This window comes from Chelmon rostratus, chromosome 6, assembly GCF_017976325.1.
Source record: "Chelmon rostratus isolate fCheRos1 chromosome 6, fCheRos1.pri, whole genome shotgun sequence".
NCBI classification, from domain to species: domain Eukaryota; kingdom Metazoa; phylum Chordata; class Actinopteri; order Chaetodontiformes; family Chaetodontidae; genus Chelmon; species Chelmon rostratus.
This window is the reverse complement of record NC_055663.1, coordinates 15,838,297-15,852,304: the sequence shown is the minus strand read 5'-3', so window position 1 is coordinate 15,852,304 and position 14,008 is coordinate 15,838,297. Positions and strand designations below refer to the sequence as shown.

At 42.8% G+C, this 14,008-nt stretch overlaps 1 protein-coding gene across 1 annotated transcript; it reads right to left on the bottom strand.

The window, feature by feature from the left end:
- Positions 1 to 698: 698 nt before the first annotated feature.
- Positions 699 to 13,644, bottom strand: rgma (repulsive guidance molecule BMP co-receptor a). Its single transcript, XM_041938834.1, has 4 exons — positions 13,257 to 13,644; positions 9,010 to 9,125; positions 6,413 to 6,930; positions 699 to 3,716 (listed from the first exon to the last, which is right to left on the bottom strand). The coding sequence occupies exons 1-4, from the start codon at positions 13,268 to 13,270 to the stop codon at positions 3,012 to 3,014; spliced, it is 1,353 nt and encodes a 450-aa protein (XP_041794768.1). The 5' UTR covers positions 13,271 to 13,644; the 3' UTR covers positions 699 to 3,011.
- Positions 13,645 to 14,008: the final 364 nt, after the last annotated feature.

Below are 14,008 nucleotides of genomic sequence, written 5' to 3'. Positions count from 1 at the left end.
TTTTGATCTTTAATGCACCAAAATGATTAAAAATAGTCGTAGGTTTGCAATTAATAACAGCAGCATTCAAGAGTGTCTCTGTGAGACCTGTGTGACCAGAGGCAGCAGCAACACTCTTTATGATGGAAATTACTGCTCTTTGAAATGAAAAAGCTGATAACATAACATTCAGCATGAATACACTGATGCTTCTCAGTAAAAAGTTACTGTATGCTTCAACTCCTTAAAGATGTCTATGAATGACATCTCTGAACATGTTTTCAAGCTGTCAGTGTAGCTGTAGGGGAATTGTCGTAAACTTTCTTCTTGCATGCTACAGTTTACAGAATCATACAATCCTGGATACTGTGTCGTAATCATGTCAAGATGCACATGAAGCTGCAAAGGCATGACAACATTGGAGGTCTGTACTATTGCAGTCCTTACACTTGCCAAGAGTTACTTTCTGTTACATTATACAAAACTCAGTTGTAGATTATTTAAATTTAAAAAGCTTCCAAGTTTGACTTTTTCTGTTTTTTTTTTGTATTTTATTTATAAGTTTAGGATCATTCTTGAGACGTCTTATCACAAACATCTACTCATCTTCATCACCACGTCTTTACAGCAGGGGGCAGTAAAACACTGCAAACTGTCCCAAGAAAACCCCTCTCACAGGAACAGCAAATGAGACAAGAGGACACCTCATTAACAAGACATTTTCTTTTATTCAATAAATAATTTACATTATAAACAGCTGGCGTGTGGCACAACATTTGCTTTACATACAAACACAGTTTGATCTTTCTGGCATTTCCCATTCAGCTTTTTTCTTTCTTTCTTTTTTCTTTTTTTTGCTATTATTGAACCAGTACAAGTCTGACAGAATTTCAAACCAAGTAAGAGCTAAATGAAAAAGAAAACATAAAGTGCTTTAAACTCAAAAACATGAATGCCTCAGAACATGCTCCTACATTCCCTTTCTGGATGAGGTGGGCTGCATTTAGGACGATTTATCTGTGACCAAAAAGTGATCCAGCAAGTTATCACTTCCTCCAAAAACACCAGGTGAGTATACTGTACTTGGTAAAGAAGATTTCGTTCTGCGGTGTTCATGTTTTTGCAAAAATCCCTTTTCAGATTAAAAAAAAAAAAAAAATGTTCACATTCACCGAAACATCTGATGTACAAAAACTGGAGTGATAAATTCAAAACACAACTGGTAATATACAAATTTAAACTCAACAACTCACAAAACATATGTACAATCTCACATTAAACGTGTAGAACCATATACTGCAAAAACTCACAATACAAATTACATCTATTAACACAAGATTCAACATTACAATCATTTGTTTGTATGGTTGTCTTTTTTTTTTGTTGTTGTTGCACCAATACATGTTCCAAATAGCAGTAGTAAGGCCTGCCGAATACTTCAGTGTAAAGGATAAATGACTGTAAAACTGTGCCCGAGTAGTAACAGTATCTACAGGGATGACTTACACATTACCAGATACTGCAGCTGGGAGCCAAAGTTCAAATGGAAACCTCTCGCGGCGAGGAGTGCTATCATGAAACACAAGAAAAGCAAAGGTGAGGCTGCAAAAACAGGGGAAAAAAAGCTGCTTTTATAGTGCGTCACTGTAAGTTTTCTGCAAACCACAAATTCACCCACAAACACGAGTTATATACAATCGAGAATCCCCCTAATGTGAACGGTTTAAGACTGAAAGATGAAAATTCAGTTGTTGGGGAAGTGTTGGCACAAGGGCTTGTTCTTTGGCAATGACTTAAGCCATGAAATCACGTCTACAGACATATGCTTATCATTTACGTACTAAGCCACAGTCATGTCAGCACACTGGTTACTCTACGAAATGCTAAACTGACTCGAGGTGACGTCTTTAGAGCTCGTATTAACAGCGTCTAGCACCGCTGCTGGCGATGGCTCAGACTTGAAATGTAGAGTTAAATTCACAAGATGCTATCAAAGAGGTGTCGTAGTTTGATTGGTTGATCTAAATTCTGTAAACACTCGAGTGCCCTTAACTAAGGTTGTTCTTTTGCTTGTTAGCTACATTCACATTACAGACTTAAAATACAAACACTGTCTGATCAAACAACGGAGTGAAAGCCTGGGTGACACTGAAAATGACACACAGATGAAAAGAGATTATTTTTATCGGTTCCCTTCTGGGATTTGCTACTTGGCTGATGGAGTCCGTTTTAAGAGACTGTGGAACGCCTCGGCTTTTCTGTTTCTGAAATTTTGGGTGCAGCATAAAGACATGGGAAAGATTTCTCCCACTGGAGGTTTGTTATCTCATTTCTGGGAACTCCTGCAGCCGCAAACACACAAAATTAACCACAGACGCTGAATTCTGCACACATATTGTACTAACGCACTCGCACACACACACACACACACAACCTAACAATATGACCCATTAATCTCCACAGCAGACAACTGGAGACGCTGCTCTGACATCCTTTTGGCTGAGTGCTTCCTCCAGAAAGGCTCAAGCTTTTCCAAAGCTGGAAACTAATCAAACATAGAGCTGCTTCTGGCCTTAGGTTAACAAAAGCCCCTGTCAGGTCCTCTCGCTTCGCCACATGAGCCACAGAGAGCTTCACTGGCTTGGCACCAATGACGGGATCAGGGGAGGGAGGATCAGCAAACTCCTCTTTCTGCAAAAGATCATCTTGTCCGGCTTCCCAGAGGCATGCAGCCCCGGTGAGAATGTGGGATTTAATCCCAGGTGGATATCCTGAGCTCTGGAGTGGCCTGCTTCTCTCACCGCTGCTCTCTTCAAAGACCAGTCCTATGAACCAGCTAAATACATGTGATGAGAGGCGGGAGCACGGTGAAACTCGCCTTGCCATTAGACCGAAGTCAAGACATGACAATGCGACTACAATGAGACTCACGCCGCAGAGCCAGAGCAGAAGACAGCAGCCAATGTACGACACAGCGATGGTACTCTAACACTCACTGACACATATACCATGAGGATACTGTTGTAAAGGGACTATAGATGAACTGTGCAACAACCAATCCACAATAAGACAGCGAGGAGGTTGAGGAGGACTAGTGAAAGTAAATCTTTGCCCCTCTGCGCTGCATTGCTCATAAAAGCATCCTTTTCAAAGATGTGGTATCGCTTGCTGTTTGAGTGGAGCATTTTTACATCCTCAAAGGCGTAGTAGGCTGCCATGGTGAAGTTTATGTCTCCAGAGGAGAGAAGGTCAAACACACAGGACTGAAAGTACAGGTCCTCCACTGGGAGCCGCTCTTTGCACTTGGCCTTGGCAGACTGGTAGGTGAAGCCTTGGGCCCCGGTGCCACTCCTGGTCCTTCCAGCGCTGTGGGCCTCAGCTGCTCGAGCCCTGAAGTTCCTGAAGTCGATGCGCTGGTTAGCAGGACAGCCGTGAAGACACAGGTACAAGTCCTGGTTGTCACCTTCCTCCACCGAGTTCACAACTTCCTCCGGCATCCGCACGGCAAAGGTCAGGTAGCGGCCTACCTGCCGGACCACGATGGTTGTTCCAATGTACCTGGCCTGAATCTCCACGTGCTGCCCAGGAACCTTCTCCACCACCCGCAGAGTGTTCGCTCCGTGCCGCTCTCCTCCGTTCTTGGAGCCGTCTGCAAATGCGGCTGGCAGCTCATCCGTCTCCGCGTGGTACATCTTCTGGTCCACACATTCCTGGAAGTTCTTGAAGATGATAGTCAGCTGCAGGAGGACGAAAGAAAAAAAGAGAAATCTCATTAACGCTCAGCAGAAATGATCACGATTGCCTTTAAGATTCTCACAAGTATGCAGTCATGAGTTGCTGTGCTTTTCTGGCCACATGCAGAATCCTAGTAAACGGCAGGGTATGTAAACACCAGATTTCAAAAGGGAAATGCTTATGCTTTTGCATTAAGACCAAGTTTGTGCAATATGTGCCATCTACCCCACCGCCCCACTTAAGTGTCACATTTCAGCACTGGCTCAACATGGGGGAGGCCAAGGTAAACGCCCTCAAAAAACATGAGTCTCGGCCATGTAAAATCAGGCCTCAGTTTGCAGACACAAAGACGATCCATTCATAGCGCTGAAAAACCTGCCTGTGAACCCCAGAACTATGCTCCAGGGAGTGGCGTAGGGCCAGGACAGAGCGATATACTCTGCAGCTAATTAAGTGAGACTGGTCAGGACTCTGCAAGCTTGATTTCATCAGGACACCAATAACCCATTGTCAGAGCAGCAATACCAGGACGGCCTGGGGACTCTGATGTCTGTTCGCTCGGGACAGAGGACAAGGGGAGTCTGCGGAATACTGTATTAGCTCGACAATTCATCTGTTGCACCATTTCTGTCTCAATTCCCCCTCCCCTCCGCTTACATTTCCCACCTACATTAACTTCTGTTTTTGTCCTGGTTCATTTCTTAAGCTTTTAATGAAAACAAACAAAGGGAAAAATGCCTCTGTTATCCCTCCCTCAGAATGAAGATGGAAATAACCAGACAGTTTTATTTGCTCTAGCGGGAGCAATGTGCCGAACACAGAGCTCTGCTAATGCAGATCTTTTACCAGAGGGGCCTTGTTTGCACAGGTGGCATTGGCTGCTGCCTTGTTTTCCCTTTGTCCAGAATCAAGATCTTAAAAAAGCTGTCTCATTTGCTTCCAAGAACAGCAACATGAAAATGCCATTACTTTAAAAGCTAAAAAAAACCCCACAAATACTTAATAGAGCATCATTAAGAAGCCTTGATTGCAGAAAATTATACTTTCTACGAATGTGATTAATTACAAGGCTCTCTTATTCCTCAGTCTAAACACTTTAAATTTAATTCTCTGGCTGAGGTCCACAATCATTGCCGTCAAAACTTTGCTAAATCTGGACCAAGTCTCGAAATGAATTTGCCAACTACAAATACTCAGACTTCTTTGTTTTTGACCTCAAGTTTTATTGAAAGCCATTTCAGGAACAGCCATCTAAACCAACCAATGTACCATGAAAAAAACAACAACCAGGTGGAATGCACTGCTGGTACGGCTGCGAAAGAAAATGTCTCATAACGGAGAGACAATATCTGCAGTTTTTAATTCAGTGTGCTCCGTGTGGACTCCACTCTAAGTAGGCCAAACATCAGCCTGAGCTGTCCACTGTGAGCAGTGAAAATGGGGCCTCGTGTTAACATCTGACGCAGCACTGCTGTTATAATACTAACATATCATTTATAAAGCTTATCGAGATCTTTGCAATTGAGCTGGCTTTGGCGTCTTTATCTGTTATTATGGAACTCATCCAAACACTAACCAGAGCCCACAGCTTGACAGAAAAGCAGCCCCACAGCAGCTCTCACAATCAGACCACATGAAAGAAGAGACTCGCGGACACAGAAATATGAAAAGCAACGTGTTCTGATGCGGTGCTGACATTTATGGAACGTGTGACAGCAATGCAGAGGTAACTAACAAATACTGAAAAACATTTCTTGTTTTGTGGTTGTTGTCCAGAACCCACACGTGTTCAATATGAAATGCTACAAAACAGAAACTTCACACACAAAATACCGCATTTATGTTAAGATGTGATTTCTTCCTGTTTATGTTCAGAGACCTTTATTTTGAAAGTTCATTTTGAAGTTGTGGGTTTGTTTGTGCTTCCTTCTCTTCCCGCTCATCCTCTGCAGCTTGTTTCTGCTGCCTCTGTCACCAGTAGTTATCGGTGCAGAAGTCACTGTCAGTGTAAACTCTCATATTGGTGCTGTCAGCTTCAAGTAGCACAATACCTTGATTCTCACGCTGCAATTCATGATGTTGCACTAGTCAATGTGACGCGTATTTATTATTCCGCTGGAATAAGACTTGTTTCAGTCATTAGCCTATTTGGAAGTTAGGGTAAAGAGGGTAAAGATAATTGGCTATCCTAGCAGGCTTGCCTGTATTACTGTGAATTCACAGTGGACATGGTTTCAGTGTGATATTATAGCAATAGTGGTTATTCCAACAGTTGATGTGCATTATTAACACAGGCACACAGAGAGTACGCAATCTCATTTTACAGTCCTTAAATGCTTTTGGTGACTGCTGGCTGTCACTAACAACCAACATATACACATGGTTTCTTTGTGCTTTCTTTCAGATGTTAGAAAATGATGCACCACTCTGCTGTACATTTGTACTATTTGCACTGTTTCTATACTGCAAGTCAAGAGCTAAAATCTAAAACCAAACCGACACATCCCCCAAAAGCAGTCAACCAGGGGGAGAGACCGCAATGTGAAATTATGATGAACATTCTTCTCTATTTTCAGAAAAAATCACAACTAATTTATCAATAGAGAAAATAATCAGTGGATGAATCAATAAATGAAAATAATTGTTAGTGGTCGAACCATTTTAACATGCACACAGGATGAACGGAAAGGATCCCCACCTTGCTTGTGGCGGTGGCCAAAGACCCCGGCACTACAGGAGTGTTGGTCACCTGGACAGACAGGTATTTGTTGTGGATGAGCGGCCAGGCTCCTTCCACCTTACACGTCTGGAAGTCGTCACCAAAGGTCCGGAGGTGGGGATCTCCGAAGAAGCCACAGTGGGTGTAGTTAGGCGGCGCTGTGTTGCGCGGAAGACTGCGCTCATAATGGCACACCTCTGGGCCATCGGAGCGTTCCTGGCTGTCAGGCAGGAGCGGCGGGGGTGGGGGAGGAAGCGGAGTTCGGGCACGCGGCTGGGAGGTCGGCCCCTCCTTGGAGCAGTTGTGTTGGCTCATTAGATCCTCTATGCCATGCTGGGCAGAGTGGTACGCCAGGTCACCCCTGCAGGTACGAGCGGTCCGGCGTACACAGCTGTTGTATGCTCGCAGCGCCGTGCAAAACTCCTCCTCCGGTCCAGAGTTCGAGGTGGAGGCCCAAAATTCGGAGTTACACTTGAGGATCTTGCACTGCAGACTCACTGCCAGGGAGGAACAAGATACGGTTTGACAAAAGAAGCAAAGCAGAGGCCACCACGTCATTCAGAAACATGATACTGACACAGATAAAGCTATAAATACACTCGGGCTCTTACTGATGATAGTTTAATACCACAGATTTACCTGATACTGAATCTAAAACAAAAAGAATAAAGGACTTTTCCAAGCAGTCACGAATGCCAACTTATGTCTAATACCCACACAGCCATTTTGTTGTTGGGCTGCAGTACCAAATGTAGTCTTCCTTTTCTTGCATACCACACATCAGCTTATTTATATTATAATAAGAAAGCAGTAATACTTATCTCTTGCACATACATACTTGGTTTTGTCTATTATCGAGTTGGCATTTGGTTAACATTTTAAAAACACCCCTATGATAGAGGAAAGGAACAGAAAGGGAAAGCACCATCGTGTGTTGCTGCTGTTTTGTTTCAGCACCATGAAAAATGACAAATAACATGAACATCTATACAAATCTCTCCATTTTTAGAGCACCAAACATTGTGCATTGTGAAAAGCAAAAAGCAGCTCTGAACCTCCCTGACCTGAGAGCCACGGCAAGTGACTTTTGGTTTATGTACAAGTAAAAACGCCACTTGGGACCCTAATCTACACCTTTGATGATAATGATAAAAAACACAGCTTGGCCGTAGATTGTTGTCTCCAGCTTTATTGCCACATCCGCCAAACTCTTAACACAAATGTTCTTCAAACAGTTCTCAGGATGCCCTGTTGCAACACCATGTTTGACTAGTATTACCTTTGACTAATAAAGCATGTATCTGAATGGGCTGTGAGAAGTTTCACCCAGCGTCTGGAGGGAGGGGGGCATATCAACACTTTGAAGTCACACTTAAAACAATATCCCTCCTGAAAGCTCCACAGCCGCTCTCTCCAACCCCCACATCACCTCTCCATTTACCACCCATTTGATAGATGGCAATAAACTAATCTTGATCTCAACTATCAGTGCATTATCACCTTGTTGTTGGATGGTAAGTGACTTAAGAGGGAAACTGATAAGGGTTTGGCAAACGTGCAAGGTGAGCTGACTGAGGCGTCCCCACTGCAAAAAGTGGCCCACAGCAGTCATCCTATTGTCAAATCACAAGGATGTTGAGTCCATTTAAATGCAAAAATGTGGCTTGCTAATATAAAATTACACTGCTAATGCAGAGACACATATTTATGGGACAAATGTCCACTAGAGCTTTTGTAGAATACTGTCAAAAATAGCTGTTGTGGTGGCTTTAAACCAATTTCAACAGGCACATTAAAATCATAAGATCACCACCATAAGTTCTACTACCAAAAAAATTATTTACAATTGATGAGCAACAATTAACACACCCCAAAATCAACCAAACTTAAGGTTGTGGGGGAGAACTAAACCATTGGAAGCTAATGTGAAATGCCGAGGCATGCCCCATCCCCCAAACAAAACAAGGGTTGGGGGCTGCAGCAGCTCCGAAAAGACCTCTCACTTTGTTTTCTCTTTCTCTAATAAAAGTTAAATAACGCTGGTTAAAACTGCTTAAACTAGTCAAATTTGGCGCTGTAATGGCACGGTTGTTCACTTTCAAGCCTGTTGTAATATTTTCCAAACCCTCAAACCATTTCCAGACGTCTGCACGGAAGCACTTTGCCTTAAATCTCTGTAATCTAGTAGATTTTAATCATTTTTGTATTGAGTTTTGTATGGATAGCAACTATTTCGCTAAGGCGAATTATACATATTTAGCTATTTTAATAGGAATTCAATAATTCGTGGATTTCATCTTAAACCGAATGATTTTAGACGCACAGAATAACTCCAGGTCAATTATAATATCAGTAAAATATTTCGGCTAGAATATAGAGAGCAAACCTGGCAGCTTTGATGGCCAAGGAGATTAAAAAAAGTAAATTTAGTGAACGCCAAAGACTAACTCAGCTAAGTTACATGTGATATACAAAGTTCAGCATGTTAACAGCGTTAACCACATCGTATAGTAAAATGTACCAGAGGGTGACTATTTTAAAACGGATTTGAAAAAAAGTTAAAAGGAGCATCTTACCGACGGGGAAGAGTGAGAGAAACACGGCGAGGACTCTGCACACGTCAAGCGCCGAGGGTCTTCCTCTTTTCCCCATAACCATCCATCCAGCTCGGGGTCGCACTTCACTCCTCTCCCTGCTCAAACCGGATTGAGGAAGGATAGAGAAGAGTTAGAGCCACCGAGTCCTCGTTGGGACAACACAAAAAAGTCCATAAAAGAGGTCTGAAGTCTGTCCCGTCTTCTCATCACTATCTGGTAAGAAGTTATTTTTTGTTTAGCCCTCCTTGGTACGAGAGTTCACTCAACGGCTAGAGCCGAGTTAGCTAACGTTAGCTAGCTAACACTGTGTGCGGGACAAACGGCTGGAAGCAGCCAGGCAATCTCTCTTCCTTTTAGGGAGTGTCGAGAAGGTGCAGCCTCTGAGGGCCAGCGGACACACTGAACCAATCACGGCTGCCTGTCCTGCCCTTAAACCCCCCTTCTCAAAGTTTCAAATTACATCTCAATGTGCCGACTTGTTCGACGACGACCGCGGCCTCACGACCCACAGAGTGGTAGTCCGCAGCGCCATGTAAGAAAGGTCCCAACAATAACCTCAGTGTAGAGCGAAAACCCGAAAGGTAAAACTGTCATGTCTCCACAGAGCATGTGTGCACACATTAACACAGAGTGGAGGGAAACCAACAGTGTAAACAGACCTCATGTTGATTCTTTGGGAGCCGTGTGTGATCTGCTTTCCCTCTTCATACCGCCACTCACTACCATGTTTAGTCCCACTGTACCTCATCACCTTACATGATGGCTACAAACCACTGGTAAGGCCTCTAGTAGTCTACAAAGTCATGCCAAACTAATCCAGACAACGTTATTGTACATTTGATGAGAAGGAGCAGGCATAAAAACATGGAGTCCAGGGTTTCAATATTTCACTCAGTGTAAACATGCAGAACTGGAACAAGCTAATATAGAATATATATCATTTTCATTATCACCTTATCTGCTCATTATTTTCTGGATTACTTATTCTGTCTATAATATGTCAGAACATAGTAAGCACTGCCCAGCACAGTTTGTATTAACCAGATTAGTTGTTTTATCCAACCAAAACTCCAACACCTGAAGATATTTAGTTTGCTATCATACATGACAAAGAAAAGCATCAGATCCTCATGTTTGACAAGTTTAAAGTAGCGGACATTTGGTACATCTGCTCAAAAAAATGCCTTAAATGATTAATCGGCGATCAATATAGTAGCCAGTTAATTTTCTGCTGAAGGACAAATTGATTCATCAGTTTCAGCTCAATGAATGATGCTGTCAGACATACTGCTAGCTGCTAGACATATAGAAAGAGGAAAACTGGATTTTAAAGGGTCATCAGGTAATTAACCCCCCAAACATAACCTGTTCAATCAAACTGAATATCACAGGGTGGAAGTAAAGAAAGCACATTTAGACTCAGCATTTAAAAAGCAACTCTATGTAATATGCCGGTAATTATATGATAAAAACTCATCCTCGGGCTCTTAAATGACCAACATTCCCAGAAGAAATACTGGGAACACGAGCGGCGTGTTCTCACGGAAATATTGATCAGCAAACAACAAACCGTGAGCTCATTAAACATGAGCGCTTGCTTAAACCACCCCACAGTGCATGAAGTAATCAAAGTCGAAAGCAAAGTGCTTGCTCACAGGTTAACACAACAGCAATGAGAAAGGGAGCACAAGGAGTGCTTTGACTTCTGATTCATGAGTGCATTTTCTGATAATACTTGTCTACTTAAGCAAATCTAAGAGCGCAGGGCTTTTACTTGTCATAGAGTATTTTTCCCATGTTGATTTAAAGGATCTGAATACATTTCCATTAGTGATCACAAAAGCAGGCGGTGATCCCCTCCTCCAAAAGACATAACACCACCTCCTTTGATTATCTTGTGCAAATGACTTATCACTGCTGTCTTTTGCTGCCTTTTAAACCAAAATGCAACCAGACAGATGGCTACGTGCTCTGGTTGTGGCTGGCTGTACAGTATTTTTCCATAGCGCGGTGCACGTCTTTGTGATGGCTGGATGATGGATATGTTCGTATACAATGAGGTCTGAGCCTACACATGTTTTCAACAAGGGTGGCCCTGTGCGGACTGATTTCCAGCTCTAATATGCCAGGCATTCACACCTGAAATGACTGACTGCAGCTGAAAGGTATAAGCTGCTCGGCGATATGTTTTGTTGAACTGTGGAACATTTTTGGCTTTTTTGCGGTGACACTGTGGATGTTGAGGCAATCTTAGGCATGAATTTGTGACTGATGTCCACTGTTGGTTAGAAAACCCTCAGAATCCTTGTTCTGTGCATCACATCTGAAAATAGATGGTGCAGATTGTACATTTGTAATCTTCACCTGTTGCAGCGACTTTGAAGACAAAGGTGCACCATTGTACAATATTTACAATTAAGACGTTAATAGGCTCTTGTTCTGACATGGTTTGCCCCTGCTTATATAATTAGTCAGTTAATTAGTCATTTCTGTCTAATTGAATAGGAAATCTTTAGCCGATTACTCCTTTTTAAATGAACAATAAGCTAATAGTCATTAAAAGATTGAAAGATAGTCGCATTTCTGGCATCACAATTGTCCCAAGTAAGCTTTGGTCTTGAATAATAGATATTTGGAGATACAAGTGCGTGACTGCATTCATCTGCAACATGACAATGACACTGGAGAAAGGAGTTCTATTGCAGATTTTTCATATATATCATTGGATAACGACTTTTTTTGATGTCCACAATCTACTTGTTTAGTCAGGACAGCTGTATACATTCTATTTTCTCAATCAGAAATATCTAATTAGTGTAATTAGTGGGTAAATGAATGGTCAATTAGTAGATTAGTCAGTAGACAAAAATGGCAAAGAAGCCAGTGCCAGCTTCTCAAATGCAAGGATTCACAGCTTTTTTTTTCTCTGTTTCATATCACTGCAAAATGAACATCTTTGTATTTTGGGCTATTTGTTGCAATCTGAAGACACCACCCTGAGCTCTGAGAAATCATGGTAGCTTTTTTCTTTTACTATTTTCTGACATTTTGTGCAATCCTAAGTGAAAATAATCATTAGCTGCAGCACTAATTCTAATCACAAAAGCTAATTTTTGTCAGTTTGATTACACCACCAGTCAAAATGAGGTTGGGGCCTCGTCTCTTCAGTCGTATTTTCTCATCAAGCGTTCGCTATCAGCTACATTTTGGCTCTTGGTTAATAGTTTTAGCGATTAATCAACAGATTTTCTGCTTGCTTTTAATATAATTGAGTTTTGGGGGTTGACATCTCCATGTAGTGAAATGACAAAGCATCTATGAATTAGGAAATATCTCCACAGAGACATCAGGCAGATCATGTGCTCCACATGCTGTGACAGGTAAAGGTGACATAATATAGCAATAAAACATCTCCATAAATCCGGTTGGCATTATCAAATCACGTTTTATTATGTGCTGCTGTAAACCTCTGATACCACCTGTCCAACCTGTCATTAAAGGCCTTATAACAAACACAGTTTTGGCGTTGCACACATCCTAAATATGGCATAATGTAATAATAATCCGCTCTCTCGTGTGCAGTGTCACATTTTGTGCACTAGCCTACTTTTTTTCCCCCTGTGCATCTTGCCTGGATGCTCACAAACAGCGGACTGACCCTCTTTTCCGACAGATGGCGCTTGTTATGAGCTCTGATATGAAACCTCAAATCATGACACAAACGCACATGGCATTACGAGGACAACCAAACCTGTCATTAAATCTGAGTTTTATAGACAGCCCGGTTATTGGTCTAATTACAGCTGTCATGCAATTAGGATTGTGAAAAAGGTGGAAACGTGCAGCCAGCAGGCGCATTTGTCCCGTTGCACCGCTCTGAGGGGGATCATCCTTTATTCCTTGTCAGATATAAGTGGCCTCAGCGGTGCTTCTGCTGTAATAAACGCTGGCAATATGATAAATGGGTGTTGCTGCATGCTGTTGCTGTCTTCCTTTAAATATTTAGAAATGCACGACACAGGTGTTATCATTATTTTACCACCAACAGCAAAGGATCAAGTTCTTAATGTTGCAGAAATCCAACCATCTGACTGTACAGATGGAAAACACGGACATTTTAGCGCATAGAGCTATAGTTTGAAAACGGAGAAGACTTTTGTGTGGAATAAACTCAGATAACGTGGGTTCAAATCCAAAATAAGTCTCCGACTAAGAGACGAACCGACCTTGGCGACTGCATGAGCTCTCCGCGGCTCTGGAGTCCTGCAGGAACCCGGAGGACAGCGAACAGGAGCAAGAGGAAGCGGACTCCTCAAAAATTCTCCCCCCTCTCAAAGAGCTCGTCCTGCGTTGTCACAGTAATCCGAAATCAAAGGCACTCAGCGGCTCTCCGAGTGTAAAACCCGCCGATCCGTGCATGGTGACCACCGATCTGCTTCTCACTGAAATCTAAGTGCTTTTTCTTGGAGTTGGGATTCATTTAAACAGCCGCTTCTCGCACCCAGGGTGGTGGTGAAGGGGGGACTCAGATCTCCTCAGCCATTGCTTAACTCATTTGACTATCAAGCCGATCGGAAAGGGGACATTATGATAGATTAAGTCCAGTAATTGCCCTCATCCGCGCGGTGAGTCCAAATTGTTAGTTATGGTCGACGTCGGGGAGAGGAAAAAAAAAAAGCCCTGAGGGCAAAGCTGCTTGCTGCTGCTGCGTACGGCCCGATCCGCTGTCTGGATGATGTGAAATGGCTAGTTAGAAAGTGTGAGAGAGACAATGATCGGCTCTGCATGACGCCGCTGGGAGCCCCACATCTCAGCTGTGAACCCCCTCTTCTCTTTCCAACTTCTCTCGGACGCTTTGAGAGGCAGGAGTCCTCAGAGTAGGTCGCAGCTGCATCGAAAAACAAGCTAAATTTGAGTTGTGCAGTGTGATTTTGCGTTAAAGCACGTGAAACTAAACCTATGCACTGTCAAACGTCAT